At 39.6% G+C, this 19,997-nt stretch overlaps 1 protein-coding gene across 7 annotated transcripts in view; it reads right to left on the bottom strand.

Annotated features, from left to right (window-relative positions):
• FOXN2 (forkhead box N2) overlaps nt 1-19,997 on the bottom strand; it is a 69,710-nt gene that overhangs the window by 14,951 nt on the left and 34,762 nt on the right. For all 7 annotated transcript variants that reach the window (XM_062209409.1, XM_062209412.1, XM_062209408.1 and 4 more), the window contains 2 exons: nt 9,737-9,861; nt 4,441-4,505 (listed from right to left, as the gene is read on the bottom strand). In XM_062209409.1, the coding sequence (XP_062065393.1) occupies nt 4,441-4,505; nt 9,737-9,861 (190 nt within the window). The remainder of the gene's footprint in view (nt 1-4,440; nt 4,506-9,736; nt 9,862-19,997) is intronic.

Below are 19,997 nucleotides of genomic sequence, written 5' to 3'. Positions count from 1 at the left end.
GGTTCAAGACCCGACTGCTCCACTTCCTATCCAGCTCTCTGTTATGGCTTGGGAAAGCAGTAGAAGATGGCCCAAGTCCTTGGGCCCCTGCACCCACGTGGGAGACTGGGAAGAAGTTCCTGGCTCCTGGCTTCGGATCGGCACAGCTCCGGTCGTTGCAGCCAATTGGGGAGTGAACCATTGGATGGAAGACCCCCCACCCCCTGCCTCTCCTCTCTCTGTGTAACTCTTTCAAATAAATAAATCTTTTTTAAAAAAGAAAAAGCATAAAAATAAATAGATAATGCTACTGATTTCATATCTGTTCAAATAAAGTTCAGTCAAAATTGTTAATTTTTACTTTCTGGCTTATTTTTCCTTAGTTGTGATATTGGGAATAACTAATAACTGAGAAAGAAGAAAAAGATGCTACTTTTTTTTTTTTTGCCCCAAATGAGTGCTTTTGTTGTCTTATTTTCAGTCCATTGCAGCAATTATATGAGAAATGTAAAAGCACAATTTAAATGGGTATAGCTCAGTAATAACTAACTATACATAGATTTATTGCCTCTATCAAAATGAACACATATTTACAGAGCATTCAAATTTACTTTTTTTTTTTAAAGATTAATTTATTTATTTGAGAGGCAGAGTTACAGACAAAGAGAGGGAGAGACAGAGAGAAAGGTCTTTGATCTGCTGGTTCACTCCCCAAATGGCCACAACGGTTGAAGCTAGGTTGATCTGAAGCCAGGAGTTAGGAGCTTCTTCTGAGTCTCCCACGCCGGTGAAGTGGCCCAAGCACTTGGGTCATCTACTGCCTTTCCAGGCCATCAGCAAAGAGCTGGATAGGAACAGGAGCAGCTGAGACACAACTGGTGACAATAACGGATGCCGGTGCAACAGGCAGAGGCTTAATCTACTATGACACAGAGCCACTCCCACAATTTATTTCTTTAAAGCAAGGAAGCAATTAAAATGAACTACCAATACTTTAAGGTGTCTGGACCACTATTTTACTTCAATAAGATATAAATTATGCTTAAATCTGAATTTAGATTTGCACTTTGCCCTTAACATCCCCATCAGCCACTTAAAATTTATATAGATATTTGTAGTATATTAGGTATTTTATATATTAATGCTAAATTTTACTAATTGGAGTAAGTTCTCTTTTTGTCTTCTTTGTTCAACGATGTACTCCAGTGCCTACAAGCATGCCAATCACAGCTCAGTAATTTTTTTTTTTTTTTTTTTTTTTTTACAGGCAGATTTAGACAGTGAGAAAGAGAGAGAGAGAAAGGTCTTCCTTTTTCCATTGGTTCACCCCCCAAATGGCCGCTACAGCTGGTGCGCTGCGCCGATCTGAAGCCAGGAGCCAGGTGCTTCCTCCTGGTCTCCCATGTGGGTGCAGGGCCCAAGCACTTGGGCCATCCTCCACTGCCTTCCTGGGCCACAGCAAAGAGCTGGACTGGAAGAGGAGCAACCGGGACAAGAACCCGGGGTTCCGGCGGTGCAGATGGAGGATTAGCCTAGTAAACCGTGGCGCCAGCCAGCTCAGTAATATTTTTAAACAGATGACTATACCTAGACCCACACAAAACCAAAATATTTTCCCCCACAATATTTTGTTTTGTAGTATCAGTAGGAGACTGTCTCATCTACCTATTATGCAATGCTGTAATATGAATATTGGAACATAAAATTAGTAGGTTGAGCAAGAGAGACAACTATATGCTAGACAAACTGTTATAACTATTTTGGCTGATGGTGGTTTCTGGAATTCCAAAGCCTAACCTCTCTTAATACTCATGTGCCTAAAGGTAGCTCTAATGTAATGATCAGTAAACATGAGTCTTTGAAGTAATAGATGAATAATAAGCTTTAATATTAGAGCCCAACAATGTTACTTAACTAATTTTCATAAAATTTAAAACTGATGCTGTTACTTCGTTATTTAAAGTTCTTCAGTAGCTCCTCAGGGCCTCATTTCTGGTTGGAGTGCAGGCTCTGCATCCTTCTTCCATTTACTAGATGTGTGACCTTGAGAAAGCTACTTAACATCTCCAGAGTTCAGCTTCTTTATTTGTAATAGAAGGTAACCATACCTCAGCTCTAAGGATTAAATAAGATAGTGCATGCAAAGCATCATGGTAGGCAGCTTAGTGTTTACTAATATTAGAGGAAGAAGTTCAAACTCCTTATAATATTAAATAAGCTCTTAAACTACTGCTTCATTTGCCTTGGTCATGCTAAATGACATCTACCTAGTCCTCCTATATAGTCCTAGGCTTCAGTCATACTCATCAGGCCCCCAAATTCTCGGCAACTGCCAGATACCTTTCTCTACTGCCTATGAGTCTTTCTGCCAAAATCCCCTGCCTTTTACCCAACCTGAAGGTCAAATATCTTCCCATCTTTTGAAGCTTGGCTCAAAGTATCACACCATCTTCTCTAATAGATCTTCCCTATAAACTGTCTGAAGTTTTTGTGAGTTCTTATGTTCTTTCCTTAAAATTCATAACAATTTTGTGTTCTATTCTAGAAGAGACATGCATTTATTTTAAATGAAATTACCAAACATCCTGCAAATCAAAGTAACTATAACTAGGGAAGGAGGAACCAAAGTGTTACCAGCTCTGGAGAGATAAGTTGTAATTTGTATAGTAACGACAGAGAAGTACCTCTGCTCTAGTTATGAAAGACTATGGCTGAAACTAGCGGGAGAACTTGTGGAAATATCTGCTCCCCAAAGGAAGAATGTGAATGTGGGTGGAATGGTACAAAATCAAGAAGAAATTTTAAGCAAACCCCAGAATTCACAAAAAATATATTCTCAAAACATGTGTATTAAATAATTTTCAAAGAATAATAAAAAGATAAAGGAGTTTCAGCAACATCTAAATGTACAGAGAAACCATACTTACTCATGAAGGAAAAAGGAAAACATATATGTGCCTTATATTAAGGCAGAACATTTTCTGAAATGGATTGCCTATTCACTTAACTTCTTTGTCGAGTTCACTGAAGCTTTTTCACATTCATTCCATCCCTTATTTTTATAGGTCACAGCACAGCCTCTGAGGCCCAACTTAGTATAGTTCCAAAGAGCCAAAATATCTCTGATACACAGAAAGGCTTTAGTCTGAGAATTTATATTTTTATAAGTTGTAGAAATATCTCTAGTCTCCAAAACAAGAATGCTAGACACTTATTTTAATATACGACTAACTCACAATATTAACTATAAGCAGAAAAAATCATACTACTTTGGAATTTTGATATGCTTTCAAAAAGTAGACAGAATTCTAAAAAACTTAATTTACTGCCTTCTTGAAGTTCTTTATACAAACAACCTGTAGAAATATTCAGAACTATATCTAACCTAGGGGGTAGCAAAGTTTTTCAGTAAAGGGTCAGAAAGTAAACATGTTAGGTTTCGCAGGCCAAGAAGTAAAATCAAGGATATAACATGTAGGTCTCTGCTGCAACTATTGAACTCTCCTATTGTAGCAAATTTTTAAGTCTTGAATATTGCTATTTTGAATTTTTTTCTAACCATTTTACAAATGTAAAACCATTCTTACCTCACAGACCACACAAAACACAGGTGACAGGCTAGATATGGTCAGGGAATCATTGTTTGCCAACCCCTATTCTAGTCGAAGATAGATCTAAAAGGATAATTCTACTGAAGTTAAAGCCTATTTTCAAGATAAAATACACATAAAAGTAATCAGAGGGGGTAGGCATTTGGAGCAGAGGCCCACATTGTGTATCAGAGTGCCTTGTTGTGGCAACTCCACTGCCTATTCAGCTTCCTGCTAATGTGCATCCAGGGAGGTAGCAGGTGATGCCTCAAGTATTGGAGTACAGATTCTGCCAGGCTCCAGCGCTTCAGTATGGTGTGGTCCTAGCTGTTATGGACATTTGGGGAGTAGTAACCCAGCAGATGGAAGATCTCTCTCTGACTTTTTCAAATAAAATAAAAATAAACATTTTTAAAAGACTATAACAAATAATACTAGCCGGCGCCGTGGCTTAACAGGCTAATCCTCTGCCTTGCGGCGCCGGCACACCAGGTTCTAGTCCCGGTCGGGGCACCGATCCTGTCCCGGTTGCCCCTCTTCCAGGCCAGCTCTCTGCTGTGGCCAGGGAGTGCAGTGGAGGATGGCCCAAGTGCTTGGGCCCTGCACCCCATGGGAGACCAGGAGAAGCACCTGGCTCCTGCCATCGGAACAGCGCGGTGCGCCGGCCGCAGCGCACCTACCGCGGCGGCCATTGGAGGGTGAACCAATGGCAAAAAGGAAGACCTTTCTCTCTGTCTCCCTCTACTGTCCACTCTGCCTGTCAAAAAAAAAATAATAATAATACTTACATAATTAGGAAATTAGACAAAAAAAAAAATCCTGAACTTTGACCTGAGTTCTCATGATTTTAAACACTGCTCTTCACACATACCTTTGAGGGTTTGCACTTGGTTCTGCTTGAGTACAGAGCTTAAGTACTGAGGTGATAAAGAACCACTGAAAAATAAAGAGAAAAGAGAAATGAGCTTATAATCTGTATGTCACTTTTCATAGTAGTCACCAGTACAGCTAATTTATACCATAAAAATATGAATTCTTCAACTTGCTTTTTTAAAAATAGATTTATTTCTAATGAAAGTCAGAGTTACAGAGACAGAAAGCAAGAGATATTCCATCCCCTAGTTCACGCCCCACATGGCTGAAAAGGCTAGGGCTGGACCAGCCCAAAGCTGGGAGCAGGGAGTTTCATCCAGGTTTCCCATGTGGGTGGCAGAGGCCCAAGTACCCGGGCCATTTTGTGCTGCTTTTCCCATGCCATTAGCAGAGGGCTGGGTCAGAAGTGGAGCATCTGGGACATGAACCGGTGCCCATATGGGATGCTGGCACCAAAGGTAGCGGCTTGACCCACTATGCCATAATGCTGGCCCCCTTTAACTTGCTTTCATTGCTAATACTACTCAGCCTGGGAAAAGACTACTAAAGCGGGAAAAACATAAGGTCCTAGATTTAAAAATTATTTGGATATTTCAAGGCAAAATAATTAATTTCTTAGTTTCTTCATCTGTAAAACAGGAATAATTAGATTTCCCATATAGAGCTGTTGTGATAATTACATAAGAATAATCTCTGAGGGTGGGTGTTGTGGCACAGAGGGTTAAACAGCTGTTTGGGATACTTGAATTCTCTACTGGAGTGCCTGAGATCCAGTTTCGCCATGGATTCTGACCTAGCTTCCTGTTAATACACCTGGCAGGCAGCAGATGAAGGTCCAAGTACTTGGATTCCTGCCACCCACATGTTAGACTGGGGTGGAGTTCCTGGCTCCCAGTTCAGCCAGGGCTGGCCCTGTCTATTGTGGACATTTGGTGAATAAACTAACAGATAGAAGATCTCTCTCTCTCTAGGCTAAATTATATATATATAAATTACATATATATTTATAATTCTCTCGAAGCTAAATTACATATATTTATAAATATATAACATATATTATATAAAATATATTTATATAAATATTTATTATATTTATATATTTATATTATGTATAAATATTTATATATTTATGGGAAGATACAAGCAGTTTAATCTTTTTTTAATCCCAGAAATATATAAACGTTTTTGGTATAAACTGCATTTCTGATCTTTGGAATTAATGGTAATATTAAGAAAATCTGTTGCTGAGTAGACAAAAAGTTTATTTCCTATTTAGAGCCTTATATATATATATTGCTTTTCATTCTCTTCTCCAGATTTATGAATTATAACATGAAGGCTACACAAAAGCATGTCAGATGGAAATGTCATAGGACAAGTAGGAAAAAATATTTCATTATATATTAAGTTCTAAAGTCAAAGATTATACACCTCTGTGCTGTGGTTTTATCCACCTTTTTAAAATACCTGAAAAATTACCTTTACCACTTCAACTTACAAGGCTAAAAAAATATAAGCATGAAAACGCAAGATGTCAAAAGTACAGTAAAATATATTTGTGATGGCTTACAAAAAATAGTGGATTCTCCCATTTAATATTTAATCAAAAAAATAATGCAGGTGGGGTGGGCATTGTGGTGCAGTGGGCTAAGCGGTCACCTGGGACAACTGCATCCCATATCACAGTGCTGGTTCAACTCCTAGCTACTCTGCTTCACTTTAAGCTCCCTGTTAATGCTCCTGAGAAGCAGTAGATGATGGCTCAAGCACTTGAGTCCTTGCCATCCACACTGAAGACTCAGACGGAATTTCGGGCTCATGGCTTCAGCTTGGCTTAACCTTGGCTGTTATAGGCATTTGGGGAGTCAACTAGTCGATGGAAGAATGAACTCTAATTCTCTCTGCTTTAAAAATATTTAAGTAAATCTTTTTGAAAAAAAAATAGCATAGGTAAACATTTATGAAAAAGATGGAATTTAAAAAATTAAAAAATAAAGTTGAGATATAGTGGGTTAAGCCACTGCTTTAAAACAACAGCATCTCAAACTAGAGTGCTGGTTCGAGTCCCAACTACTCTGCTTCTGATCCAGTTTCCTGTTAATGTGCCTGGGAAGGCAGTGGAAGATGGCTGAAGCACCTGGGCCCTTGGCATCCATGTGGGAGACCACTATGAAGCTACTAGCTCCTAGCTTTGGCCTGGCCTGGACCTGGTTTTGTGGACACTGGGGAGTGAATCAATGGATAGATGATACATTTCTCTCTCTCTCTCTCTGTCTTTCACATAAAATTTTTAAAAGATTTATTTATTTATTTATTTGAAAGGCAGAGTAAGAGAGGGAGAGGGAAAGACAAAGAGACAGATTTTCCATCTGCTAGTTCACTCTCCAAATGGCCACAGGCAGTGGCTTCACCTGCTACACCACAGTGCCAGCCAGACCCATAAATAAATCTTTAAAAAACAAATAAAAACAAATTTACTTTGGTGTCAAAAAACTTTGAATTTCAAGCACTGGATTTTTATAACATGCATTTTCCATTAACTTTTTTTTTTTAAAGGGATAGCACCTTTTGTTGTTGTTATTTTTAAGGTTTTATTTACTTATTTGAGGCAGAGTTATAGACAGAGAGAGGGAGAGACAGAGAGAAAGGTCTTCTATTCACTGGCTCACTACCTAGATGGCCGCAATGGACGAAGCTAAACTGATCCAAAGCCAGGAGCCAGGAGCCTCCTTTGGGTCTCCCATGTGGGTACAAGGGCCCAGAACCTGGGCCATCTTCCACTGCTTTCATAGGCCATAGCAGAGAGCTAGACTGGAAGATGAACAGCTGGGACTTGAACCGTTGCCTATATGGATTTCCACACAACAGGCAGAGGTTTAGTCCACTATGCAACAGTGCTGGTCCAACTTTTTTTTTTTTTTTTTTAAAGATTTAATTTATTTATTTGAGAGGTAAAGGTCTTCCATCCGCTGGGTCACTCCCCACACAGCTGCAACAGCCAGAGCAAAGCTGAGCCAATCTAAAGCCAGGAGCCAGGAACTTCTTCCGGTTCTCCCACACAGGTGTAGGGGCTCAAGCACTTGGGCTGACTTTCACTTCTTTCCCAGGCCATAAGCAGAGGGCTGAATTGGAAGAAGAGCAGCCAGGACATGAACCGGCGCTCATATGGATGCCAGCGATACAGGCAGAGGCTTAGCCTACTACGTCACAGCGCTGGCCCCTACATTAACTTTTTGAGAATATCTCTCACAAAACACATAAGTGAACATAAGCAGAACTTTCCATATGTTTCGGGATAATTATTTAATTAGAACACCTCAAAAATATCAATATTAACTAATAAAGAAGATAGCAATTCCCAAATGATGGTACTCAGATAACTTCTTTTGTAGGTTTTATTTCACAAGAAAATAACCGCTCAGTTCTATTTAAACCATCCATCTAATCTACAAATATGGTTAATTTCAATGAGTTTATATATGGTATTTCAACTTAAGCCTTTCCAGCTTTTTTTTTTTTTTTTTTACTCTATATCGGTTACAACCACTCCTCTAAAAGCTATCGAGCAATATTTAAAGGATCCAAATTAGGGACCAGTGTTGTCACATAGCAGGTTAAGCAGCTGCCTGTGATGCTGGCATCCCTATGGGTATCAATTCAAGATCCAGCTGCTCCACTTTCAATCCAACTCCTTACTAATAATGTGCCTAGGAAATGCTTGGGCCCCTAAACCCACGTGGGAGAAATGCAAGAAGCTCTGGACTCCTGGCTTCAGCCTGGCATAGCTATGGGCCAATGTGGAGTTCTGGAGAGTGAAGCAATAGACGGAGGATTCCTTTGTCTCTCCCTGCTTCTCTCTATAACTAACTCTGCTTTTCAAAAAAATCCAATAACCTGATACTAACATGATATACTGAAAATTTTTGTGGCTTAGAATTCATTAAAATGCTTTCACTACTTTTTTGTATATATTTAAAAATTTTGCATTTATTGTTTTATTAAAACTTTAAAAAAAGTTTTCAAAAAACAGGCCAAGCACTACAATCTTTTTTTTTTTAGGTTTACTCATTTATTTGAAAGGCAGAGTTACACAGAGGCAGAGGCAGAGAACTTCTACCAGGTCTCCCATGTGGGTGCAGGGGCTCAAGGAGTTAGGCCATCTTCTACTGCTTTCCCAGGCCATAGCAGAGAGCTGGATGGGAAGTGGAGCAGCCAGGACTTGAACCTGTGCCTATATGGGATGCCAGCACTGCAGGCAGTGGCTTTACCTGCTATGCCACAATGTCAGGCCCCTATAGACTATCTTTAAAAAAGTAAAATCTAGCATTTTTGAACCCTTCTTTAGGAAAAAGAAACAAAATCAGATTTAAGGAGGGCATATCATTTTTGGATTTAACATAAAACAAGCAAGCTAGAAGGTGAATAAGGAGTCACTGGGTTTAAGAACCAAAGTTGGGGCTAGCATTGTGGCACAGTGGGTTAAGCTGCTGCCTGCAATGCTGTCATCCTGATTCAGAGTGCTGGCTTGAGTTCTGGCTGCTCTGCTTCTGATTCAGCTTACTACTAATGTGTTGGGAAGGCAGCAGAACGTAGCCCAAGTACTTGGGCCCCTGCTACCCACAAAGGAGACCTGGATAGAGTTCCAGGCTCCTGGCTTTGGTATGGACTAGCTCTAGCCATTGTAGCCATTCAGGGAGTGAAGCAGTAGATGGAATGTCTTTTTCTTTCTCTGTCTCTCCCTCTCTTTTTATCACTATGCCTTTCAAATATATAAAAAGACATCTTGAAAAAATAAATGAACAAAAACAAATTCAAGGGCAGTTATAGGAAAATACAAACTAGTCTAAGCAAAAATGCCTTCGGGGCCACCGCCTGCAGTGCTAGCATCCCATATGTGCGCTGGTTTAAGTTCCGGCTGCATTACTTCTGATCCAGCTCTCTGCTATGGCCTAGGAAAGCAGTAGAAGATGGCCCAGTTCTTTGGCCCCTGCATCCGCATGGGAGACCTGGAGGAAGCTCCTGGATCCTGGCTTCAGATCGGCACAGCTCTGGCTGTTGCGCCCATCTTGGGAGTGAACCAGCAGATGGAAGACCTTTCTCTCTCTCTCTGCCTGTCTCTAACTCTAACTTTCAAAAACATAAATAAACCTTAAAAAATGCCTTAGGCTACTGTCTAACCTATAAATAATTCTCTGTATGGAAAAAAAACCCTAAATCCTTGTTACATTTCTTTATCTTACAATAAAATCTCAGAAATCACCACTTAGAGTTAAATTTATATGGAAGATCCTTACTTTTGTAGAGATTCGGGAGAGGTGTAAGATGTTGGTGCTGAGGGATAAGGTTGTTTCTTCAGTGCCTGTATAAGATTGGGTTTGTATTCTGGATCAACACACCATAATGAACCTTTTCCATTAACCTAGAAAAAAATATTTAAGAATTAATAAACTGGAATTTTTATATATACATAATCAGTATCTGAATGTTTTTTTTAATTTTAAAAAGATTTATTTGTTTTATTATTTGAAAGATGGATAAGAGAGAGAAGAAGAGACAGCAGGAGAGAGAGAGAGGATCTTGCATCCACTGGTTTACTCCCCGAATGGCCCAATGGCTGGGGCTGGTAAAGGTCAAAATCAGAACCCTGGAACTCCATCCAGATCTCCCACATGAGTGACAGGGGCCAAAGCACTTGGGCCATCCTCTGCGGCTTTCTTTGGTGCATCAGAAGGGAGCTGGATTGGAAGTAGAGCATATGGAACCAAACCAGCACTCATACGGGATGATGGAGTCACAGGCAGCAGCTGTACCACCACACCAGCTCCTAGCTGGATGTATTTAATATATGTACTGGGGGTGTGGGGGATCCTCTACTATCGTTTGAGTACAATACAAAGGTTGAATTGAGCTTGCTACTTATGACGGTAGTCATTATGTGATGTGTAAGACTTCCTTTAATTTACAAGATGAGTGAGATTCAAATTAAGTTCTAGTTTTTGTATTATGCCTTTCTATTTTAAAAATTCTCTAAACTCGAATTACACTTTACAACTACATCAAAAATTATTTAGGGGCCTGCACTGTGGCACAGAAGGTTAAGGCTCTGCCTGCAGTGCTGGCATCCCATATGGGCACCGGTTCGAGTCCTCGCTCCTTCACTTTCAATCCAGTTCCCTGCTAACGCGCCTGGGAAAGCAGCAGATGACAGCCCAAGTTCTTGGGCTCCTGCACCCACATGGGAGATCTGGAAGAAGCTCCTGGCTCCTTGCTTCAGTGTGGCCCAGCTCTGGCCGTTGTGGCCATTTAGGGAATGAACCAGTGGATGGAAGATCCCTCTCTCTCTCTTTGCCTCTCCTTCTCTGTAACTGACTTTCAAATAAGTAATAATAGAAATAATAAATAAATAAATAAATCTTTAAAAAAGAAAAAGAAATAGTTCACCTTATAAAAAATTATTTAAGCAACAATAAAATGTACTTGTTCCCTGTTCTTCACTCTTTCTTGTTTATAAGAATTCCTGTAGGATATAAGCTATTATGATTGAAGGTTAAACGTGATGATCAACATTTCCCAAATTCTTTTTCAAGATAATATGAATCTAACTGAGGCTTTTATCTCTGAATGTCACATAATAATTAAAAACATCTAACATATTTCAGAGACAGAGAGCAAGCTCCCATTTGCTGGTTCACTCCCCAAATGCTTACAATGCCCCTGGTCAAAACTAGGGGCCCAGAACTTAATCCTGGCTTCCCACATGGGTGGCAGGAACCCAATTACTTTCATCATCATCACTGCCTCCCAGGGTTTCCATTAGTAGGAAGCTGGAATCAGGAGCTGGATCTAAGATCAAACCTGGGTACTGTGATATGGGACCCAGGCATCTAAATAGCTAGGCTAACCACCTGCCCCTACATTATAATTCTTAAAGCAGAATGACATAGTGAAAGAAAACTGTCCCAAGAATATAAAACTGAAGTCCTAATCACTCATTGAATCACTATATGATATTGGACAAGTCATTTAATATTAGAGTTGGTCCTCAACTTCACATTTTACCTACAAAACAAAACAACAATCCAGGTCACTTCCCTAAGCTGTGATAATATTCAATTTAGGTAATTTATATGCAAGTAACAAAGAGCTGCAAAAATAAGTGAATAATAATGGGCTATTCTGAAACTGGCATACAGTAAGTATTTATTAAATGTTTGTTGAATAAGAGTATATTCCTACTCCTTTACTTCCAAGAGATGAGGGAGTTTTTTTTTTTTTTTTTCAAAAGAACTTAACAGTAAGAACAAAAAAATCAATTAATTCTGAATAAAGGATAAAAGTTTGGTGGTAAAGAACAAGGGATAAAATAAATTTAAAAAGGAAAAAAAACCTTCATGTCTGTGGGAAAGTATAGCCACTGGGTGTGAAGCATTTTTAAACATCTTAGCAACTTAAATACACAGGGCAAGAAAAATCATGAATGTAGTATCATATTCTTTATAGAAATACCAGATAAACAGGGGCAACTCTGTTCTGGTATTCAATATCACAATGTCACTTGAACTAAACTAAACAAGTACTGGCATTTTGATTTTTTTCCAACAAAGGCCAAATTTTACAAATTATTTCTGAATTAAACGATGAAAGTTAAATTAGATGGCCCAATTGATACATGCATTCTGATGACAGGGAAATAAAACTTCAAAGCATCCTTTTCTCCAAAGTCAATTCATTTTCATATAGAAAAGATTACTTTTCATACACTTAAGACAATTATTTTAGCAATTCTAGTCATAGTCTACCTTAGTATTCTTGAGCTTATACTCCTAGAAACTGTTTAGTTCAAGTATACTTTTAAAATTCTACTGCGAGAGGATTGCAAATTGTTTTGATCACAGAATTGACTATTTCCTTTAAACAGCAAATTGCAAGAACTGGTATTGAAAACTCGCAGTTTCAGGCCAGTTAAGTATTTTGAGTATGGTCTCAAATAACAGTCTGGTTATGTTACCATAGCAGCACTTCCTTTCAGTGGGTCTGTTCATGAACTAGAAGTATCAAGAGATAAAACTATGCATTTGGTAATCTGTGTTTTTAGAATTTATCCAAAACAGATCTTATTTTAACTAATTCTTACTTAAAAACTTGGCTTCTATATTATTGTGTTTAGATGGTAGAACATGAGTAAGAGTTTTAGAAATATTGTTTTAAACTAAATTCACCCACAACAAAATAAATCCTTTGTGCAACAGAAATAGGAAGTGCACATTCTCTCACAATTTTGCATTTTGGGAACTCTCTAGGTTTTGAAAAAATGAGGAATACACTAAGAGTTGAATTACAAAAAGAATTAAAAAAAAATAAATTGGGGGGCATATTCAGCACAGTGGGTAAGATGCCCCAAATGGGACCCAAGCCCATTTCATATCACAGAACTTGAGTGCTGAGTCTGTTTTCAAATCCCCTTCCTGCTAATGAACAACCTGGGAGACAGCAGTGATGGTTCGATACTTGGGTCCTTGCCACCCATGTGGGAAATCTGGAATGAGTTTTGGGCTTCTGGCTTCGGCTTGCTTCAGACCTGGCTGTTATGAGCATTTCAGAAATGAACGAGTAAATGGGAGCTCTCTCTGTCTCTACCTCTTGAAAAATTAAAATTTAGGCCGGCGCCGTGGCTAACTTGGCTAATCCTTCGCCTACGGCACCGGCACCCCAGGTTCTAGTCCCAGTTGGGGCGCCGGATTCTGTCCCAGTTATTCCTCTTCCAGTCCAGCTCTCTGCTGTGGCCTGGGAGGGCAGTGGAGGATGGCCCAAGTGCTTGGGCCCTGCACCCGCATGGGAGACCAGGAGGAAGCACCTGGCTCCTGGCTTTGGATCGGCGCAGCGCACTGGCCGTAGCAGCCATTTGTGGGGTGAACCAACAGAAGGAAGACCTTTCTCTCTCTCTCTCTGTCTAGCTCTGCCTGTCAAAAAAAAAAAAAATTAAAATTTAGATATTAAAGTTTAAGACAAAACCAAAACAAAACCATAGGGGAAGTTCTGTGTGGTGCATTCTGACAAATATATGAGATATTAACAGGGGAAACAGGGTAAAGGGTATATGGGAATTCTTTGTATTACTACATCACAACTTCTGTAAATTTAAAACTATTCTGAAATAAAATGTTAATAATATTTACAATTAATAAAGCCTGTTATTAAAGTTACATACCATGGAGCAAGTGTTGTTGCACAGTGGGCAAAGCTGCTACCTTTGATACAGGTATCTCATAGAGTCCCACCTGCTCCATTTCCAATCCAGTTCCCTGCTAATGTGCCTGGGAAAGCAGGAGATGACTCAAAAGTTGGGCCCTTGCACCCAAGTGGGACACACAGATGAAGCTCCTGGCCCTTGTGGCCAACTGGGGAATGAACCAGCAGACGAAAGATCTCATTCTCTCTGAGTCTCTCCCTCTCCGTAACTCTCTTAAATAAATTAGCTGATCTTTTTTTTTTTTTTTTTAAATAAAGTATAGGGGCTGATGCTGTGGTATAGCAGGTAAAGAGGTGGTCTGCAGCACTAGCATCCCATATGGGCACCAGTTTGAGTCCTGGCTGCTCCACTTAGGATCCAGTTCCCTGTTAGTGTGCCTGGGAAGGCAGTGGAAGATAGCCCAAGTGCGTGGGCCCATACACCCATGTGGGAGACGGGAGGTTCCTGGCTTCTGGCTTCAGCCAGGACATTAGGGAGTGAACCAGCAGATGGAAGATTCTTTCTTTGTTTCTCCCTCTTTCTCTCTGTAACTCTGCCTTTCAAGTAAATAAATAAATCTTTTTAGAAAAATAATGAAGTTATATACTACAACTAGTGTTACTAGTAAAATAGTTTATCACCCTTTCCCCCAATAAAGTATCTCAGTTATGTTCTAAAAAAATAAAACAAAACAAAAACCCAAATCAAACTGAACCAAGCCTAAATAAAACAGTACCATGCTTTTTGTAGTTTTAAAATCCTAAACAGGTAATTGTCAAGTTGAGATTTTTGGACCTGTAACCATGGTATATGGATAAGAGAAAAAAAAAAAGCTAATCAGCAGCTACATAAGCTGGTTGAATAAGATTACTACTTTATAGTTTATCTGGAACTTGCTATCATGCCTTCTTTTTGGGATTATCATCATCTCTAAATAATAGCTGTTTATCAGAAAAATACTGTCAAGGTAACCAAATTCAATTCCAACATTTAATGGAAGTATAACTTACCTCCTTTCCAGATTAGAAGAAAAACACTTTCATTCTTAGACATTGACTCAAGAATGGTTTCATAAACAACAACAAAAAATCTATATGCATTCTCAATCCTACATGAATGTATCTTTTTCTGCTTAAATCTTACACATTTAGACAAAGTGATCTATTGATTTTTATGCAGAACATCACTCTACAAGTTCCTTCTCTCCTACCCTGACTTGTGATAGTCTGCCAATTTTTGTTCCAATATTACAATTTCTATATTTATTCCTGAATATTTTATTGGAAGATGACTTCTTTAGTATCAAATTCTACTTATACTGTAATGTATCCTTTTCCATCCCTTAGCTCTTAATTCCTTAATTCCTTTCTTTCACTGAATATTCAAAAATGTTCAAGTTAATTATATTAATAATGTACAGATTTCAAAATTATGGACAACATGTAAGTCCCTTTTGAGCTCTACAACAAATTATCCACATATTGCCTTGAAGCTTTTATTACAAATATCCCTATTCACATCTTGTGTGCTTTGAACATTATTCAAGGGGTAAGATTAGAATTTTATCTGCTAGATCAAAAGATTATACATATTTCTGATTCTAATAACCACTGCAAGGGTACCTTAAAGAACAGTCATACTCATCTATACATCAGTGATTTAAAACTATCAATATCTCCCCATGTCCTTGCTTAATTTGATACCATTCCAATGGGAAAAAACTGGTTCTTTAAACACTGTTATGTTTTTAATTAACAAATATGTTAATTAAATTATGACTAAAAGATGTTGAATGTGTATTATCAAAAGACTCACTAAGGAAATTCTAAATGTATAAACAATGGTAAACAGCAATACCAGTAACTATGAGGGTAAATCTTAAAAAAAAAAAAAAAAAAGATAACATACAATAATAATGTAATTTCTGGTATTAGAAACAATAGCAACTAGAGCATAACATTACCAAAGTTAACAAAGAAAAAGTAATGGAATAAAGTAGGAGCACAGAGAATCAATTCAAAGGAAGGCAAAAGGGGCTGGCATTGTAGCATAGCGGGTAAAGCTACAGCCTGGGACACAAGAATCCCAAATGGGCACCGGTTCATGTCTCAGCTATTCCTCTTCCAATGCAGAAAATGCTTTGAGAAGTGACTTTTGAACAAGGCTTTAAGGAACTAGTATTTCCATAGACAGAAAATTGCATTGTAGACACAAGAAACAAACTAAACAAGAACTGTTTATAGTATTCTGGATAGTAATAATCTAGTGGGGATAGATCATAGAGAAAACAGGTAGAGGCCAATTGGGGAGGGCCTTGAAAACTACACTAAGAAGTCTGGTTTTGGGGCTACTGCTATGGCACAGTGAGTTAGCCCATTGTCTGCAGTGCGGGCATCCCATATGGGAACCAGTTTAAGTCCCAGCTGCTCCACTTACCAGCTGTGCCTGGGAAAGCAGCAGAAGATGGCCCAAGTCCTTGGTCCCTGCACCCATGTGGGAGACCTGGAAGAAGCTCCTGATCCCTGACTTCGGCCTGGCCCACTCCTGGCCATTGTGGCCATTTGGGGAGTGAACTAGTGGGTGGAAGATCTCTCTCTCTCTCTCTCTCTCTCTGCCTCTCCTCTCTCTCTCTGTAACTCTGAATTTCAAATAAATAAACAAATATTTAAAAAGAAAAAAGGTATGGCTTTTATTTGCCATACAAGTTACTATTCGATAAAGTTTACTGTTCGCAAAACTGAAGCAAAATAAGGCTCAAAGAGACTAGCTCCATCAAGTCATATGCCTGGGTCTAGAAACACCTGATTTCAATCCTCCGCATTTACTCCTATATTATTTACATAATAGTTGAATTTGATGACAAATGAGGAAGATGTGAACTAGGCCAATGTTACTGCAGAAATGGAAAAAAACTGCCAGAATCAAAAAGTAATTCCTAGGTGTTTACAGGTACTATTAGATATTGTGTTTTCTAGATTCTAATCCTGGTTTTGACAGGTTTTGCAGACAATGATCAATTTACTTTACCTACATGGGTCTTATTTTCCTGGTTATAAAATAAGGATGTTCAAGAGGATAATCTCTAAATTCCTTTGAAATTTAGCCCAGATGACTCAAATTTCTAGTTTAGAATCCTAGACAGATTCTAGGAGGAGAGAGAAATAAAGTTCAATATTTTACACAATGAATTTGAGACATCTCTACATCTAATATTTAGTTGCAAATTTAGGTCTGAACTTTAGAGAGAGATGTAGGAATCACTGGAATACAGGTGGTAAATAAAGCCATGGAAATGGGTGAGATTACCCATGAAAACAATGAAATAAAACAAGAACAAAAAAAACCCAGGGTACCCAGGTAAGGAAATGGAGAACCAGGCATAGTGCTATACAAGCCAAAGCAAAGGTGAATTTCTGAGCTTATCTTGTCTCATGATGTAGTTTCAGACTGGCAAGACAGAAAAATCAGTGGATTTAGACAGTAGTGATAAACAACGGTTCAAATGCTACATCTTCACTGAATACCATCTGTTTATACACTTTACTGACTATAACTTTGGCAATGAATTCAAATGCTGTTTAAGAAAAGGTACTGCTCTGCTACTTACATTGTCACAAGTGAAATATAGGAAAACTTCATGGTTTTCAAAACTTCTCACTGATTTGACCTCAAAGCTGAAGTTCAAGCAACCTAGCATATTTACCTCCCTTCATGGTGTTTTCCCACCCTGTTCTCCTTCATTCCTAAGCCACAGAGAATATGCCAACCCATCCCTCACCCGAGCTACATGCAGAATATACTAATTTTCTACACTCAGTATAGTCTTTCTATACCTTCTCTACCTATAGAAAGCTTTTTTTTTCAAAACATATTGTAAAAGTCAACTCTTTCATAAAATTTGTCCCACTCTACTAGGCAATCATTAATCATCTGCTCTTCTTGATCACACAGTACTTTGCTCATGCTGCCAATACTATATTTCTTTTTATATATGGTTAATTATTTGCCTTCTTATTAAAAACTAAAACTCCATCAAGCCAGGAACCATCTAAAAGTGCCTCCCATACATCTATTGGACTCACAGTAAATTCACTTACTTTATGTATTGTGTCTCTTATTGGACTGAATTTTTTCCCCCATACATATGTGCCTCAACTCAAAAGCTGGTCCCAAACCTTAGCATTTCCTTAGTATAAATTTCATTGATAATAAATTTTCAAAATACAATTATAACAATAGACCTATAGAATCCCTGCTGCAATTTTTACTGAGTGTTCTATCACTTAAAAGTTCTTTCTTTGGAGAAATGCCTTACCCAGTGACATCAATGATAAGGTGATTCCATTACAAATATTAAGAACTGAGGGGCAAATGTTTTGTTTAGTAATTAAGATTCCAGATGGGATGCATGTATCCCATACTGGAGTGCCTGGGTCTGATTTCCCAGCTCCAATTCCTGACTCTGGATTCCTGTCCATGCATATCTTGGGAAGCAGCAGTGATGGCTGAAATACTTGGTTCCTTGTCAACTAGGTGGGAAACCCAGATTGAATTCTGGGCTCCTGGTTTTGTCCTGGTCTAGCCACAACTACTGTGGCCATTTGAGGAGTTGGCTAGTGGTGGGGGCTCTGTCTGTCTTCTTCTCAAATAAATAAAAATAAGGGAGCCAGCATAGTAGATTAAGCCATCGCCTGGGAGAACAGCATTCCACATGGGCACTGCTCTGCTTCCAATCCAGCTCTCTGCTAATGCTCCTGGGAAAGCAGAGAAGGATGGCCCAAGTACTCGGACCCTAGCACCTGCATGGGAGACCCAGATGAAGCCTCTGTCTCCTGGCTTCACCTTGGTCCAGCCATGACCATTGTGGCCATTTGGGGAGTGAACCAGAAAATGGAAGATCTCTGTCTGTCTCTCCTTCTATCTTTCAAATAAATAATCTTTTTTTTTTTTTTTTTTTTTTTTTTTTTTTGTTGACAGGCAGAGTGGACAGTGAGAGAGAGAGACAGAGAGAAAGGTCTTCCTTTTGCCGTTGGTTCACCCTCCAATGGCTGCCGCGGTAGCGCGCTGCGGCCGGCGCACCGCGCCGATCCGATGGCAGGAGCCAGGTGCTTCTCCTGGTCTCCCATGGGGTGCAGGGCCCAAGCACTTGGGCCACCCTCCACTGCACTCCCTGGCCACAGCAGAGAGCTGGCCTGGAAGAGGGGCAACCGGGACAGAATCCGGAGCCCCGACCGGGACTAGAACCCGGTGTGCCGGCGCCGCAAGGCGGAGGATTAGCCTGTTGAGCCATGGCGCCGGCCTCAAATAAATAATCTTTAAAAATAAATAAATAAAGGCTGGCACTGCGGTGCACTTGGCTAATCCTCCGCCTGCAGCACCAGCACCCTGGGTTCTTGTCCCAGTTGGGGCGCCGGATCTGTCCCCGTTGCTCCTCTTCCAGTCCAGCTCTCTGCTGTGGCCCGGGAAGGCAGTGGAGGATGGCCCAAGTGCTTGGGCCCTGCACCCCCGTGGGAGAACAGGAGGAAGCACCTGGCTCCTGGCTTCGGATTGGCGCAGCGCACCGGCCGTGGTGGCCATTTGTGGGGTGAACCAACAGAAGGAAGACCTTTCTCTCTCTCTCTCTCTCTCACTAACTCTGCCTGTCAAAATAAATAAATAAAAAATACAGATAAATAAAAGAGGTATAGTGAGCTCATAAAGTCAGTAATTTCCTAACTTACAAGTTTCAAATTCCTAGTTCACTGGTCATACTAGTTTTCATTTTGACATGTGATGCAGAAGAAATTTTGTTTTACTCAAACAGAGCTTACTATTTACAATAACTTACATAATAAAGTGAATCATAATTCCCTTTAACATAAGGAAACAATTAGTAATTCTGTGGCACGGAGCTCCTTCTCCACCCTCACTTCCTGCTATTACAAAATACTGGGACTTCTGTCTTGGACTCTATTTGGATCTTGTCACTTGCTTGTCCTGATGAACCCAGGATGTCCTATGAAGAGGTCCATGTAGCAAAGAATTCAAACTCTGAATGCAACAGCCTACAAGGAACAGAATGCTGAAAACCATGTGAGTAAACTTGGAAGCACATTCTTCTCTATTTGAGCCTGGTGATGACTGCAGCCTTATCAGAGACCTAAAACAGAGAATCTCCTAACCTACAGAAATGATGGATAACAAATGTTATTGCTTTGGGGCTGATATTGTGGGGCAACAGGTTAAAGCTGCCTCCTGCAACATTGGCACTGCCAGTGAGGGCAGGTTTGAGCCCTGGCTGCCTCTCTTCTGATCCAGCTCCCTGCTAATGCATCTGAAAAAGCAGT

The sequence above is a fragment of the Lepus europaeus genome, chromosome 13 (assembly GCF_033115175.1).
Source record: "Lepus europaeus isolate LE1 chromosome 13, mLepTim1.pri, whole genome shotgun sequence".
Taxonomy (NCBI): Eukaryota; Metazoa; Chordata; class Mammalia; order Lagomorpha; family Leporidae; genus Lepus; species Lepus europaeus.
The sequence above is the reverse complement of the archived record's forward strand: the minus strand, read 5'-3'. Positions and strand labels throughout refer to the sequence as shown.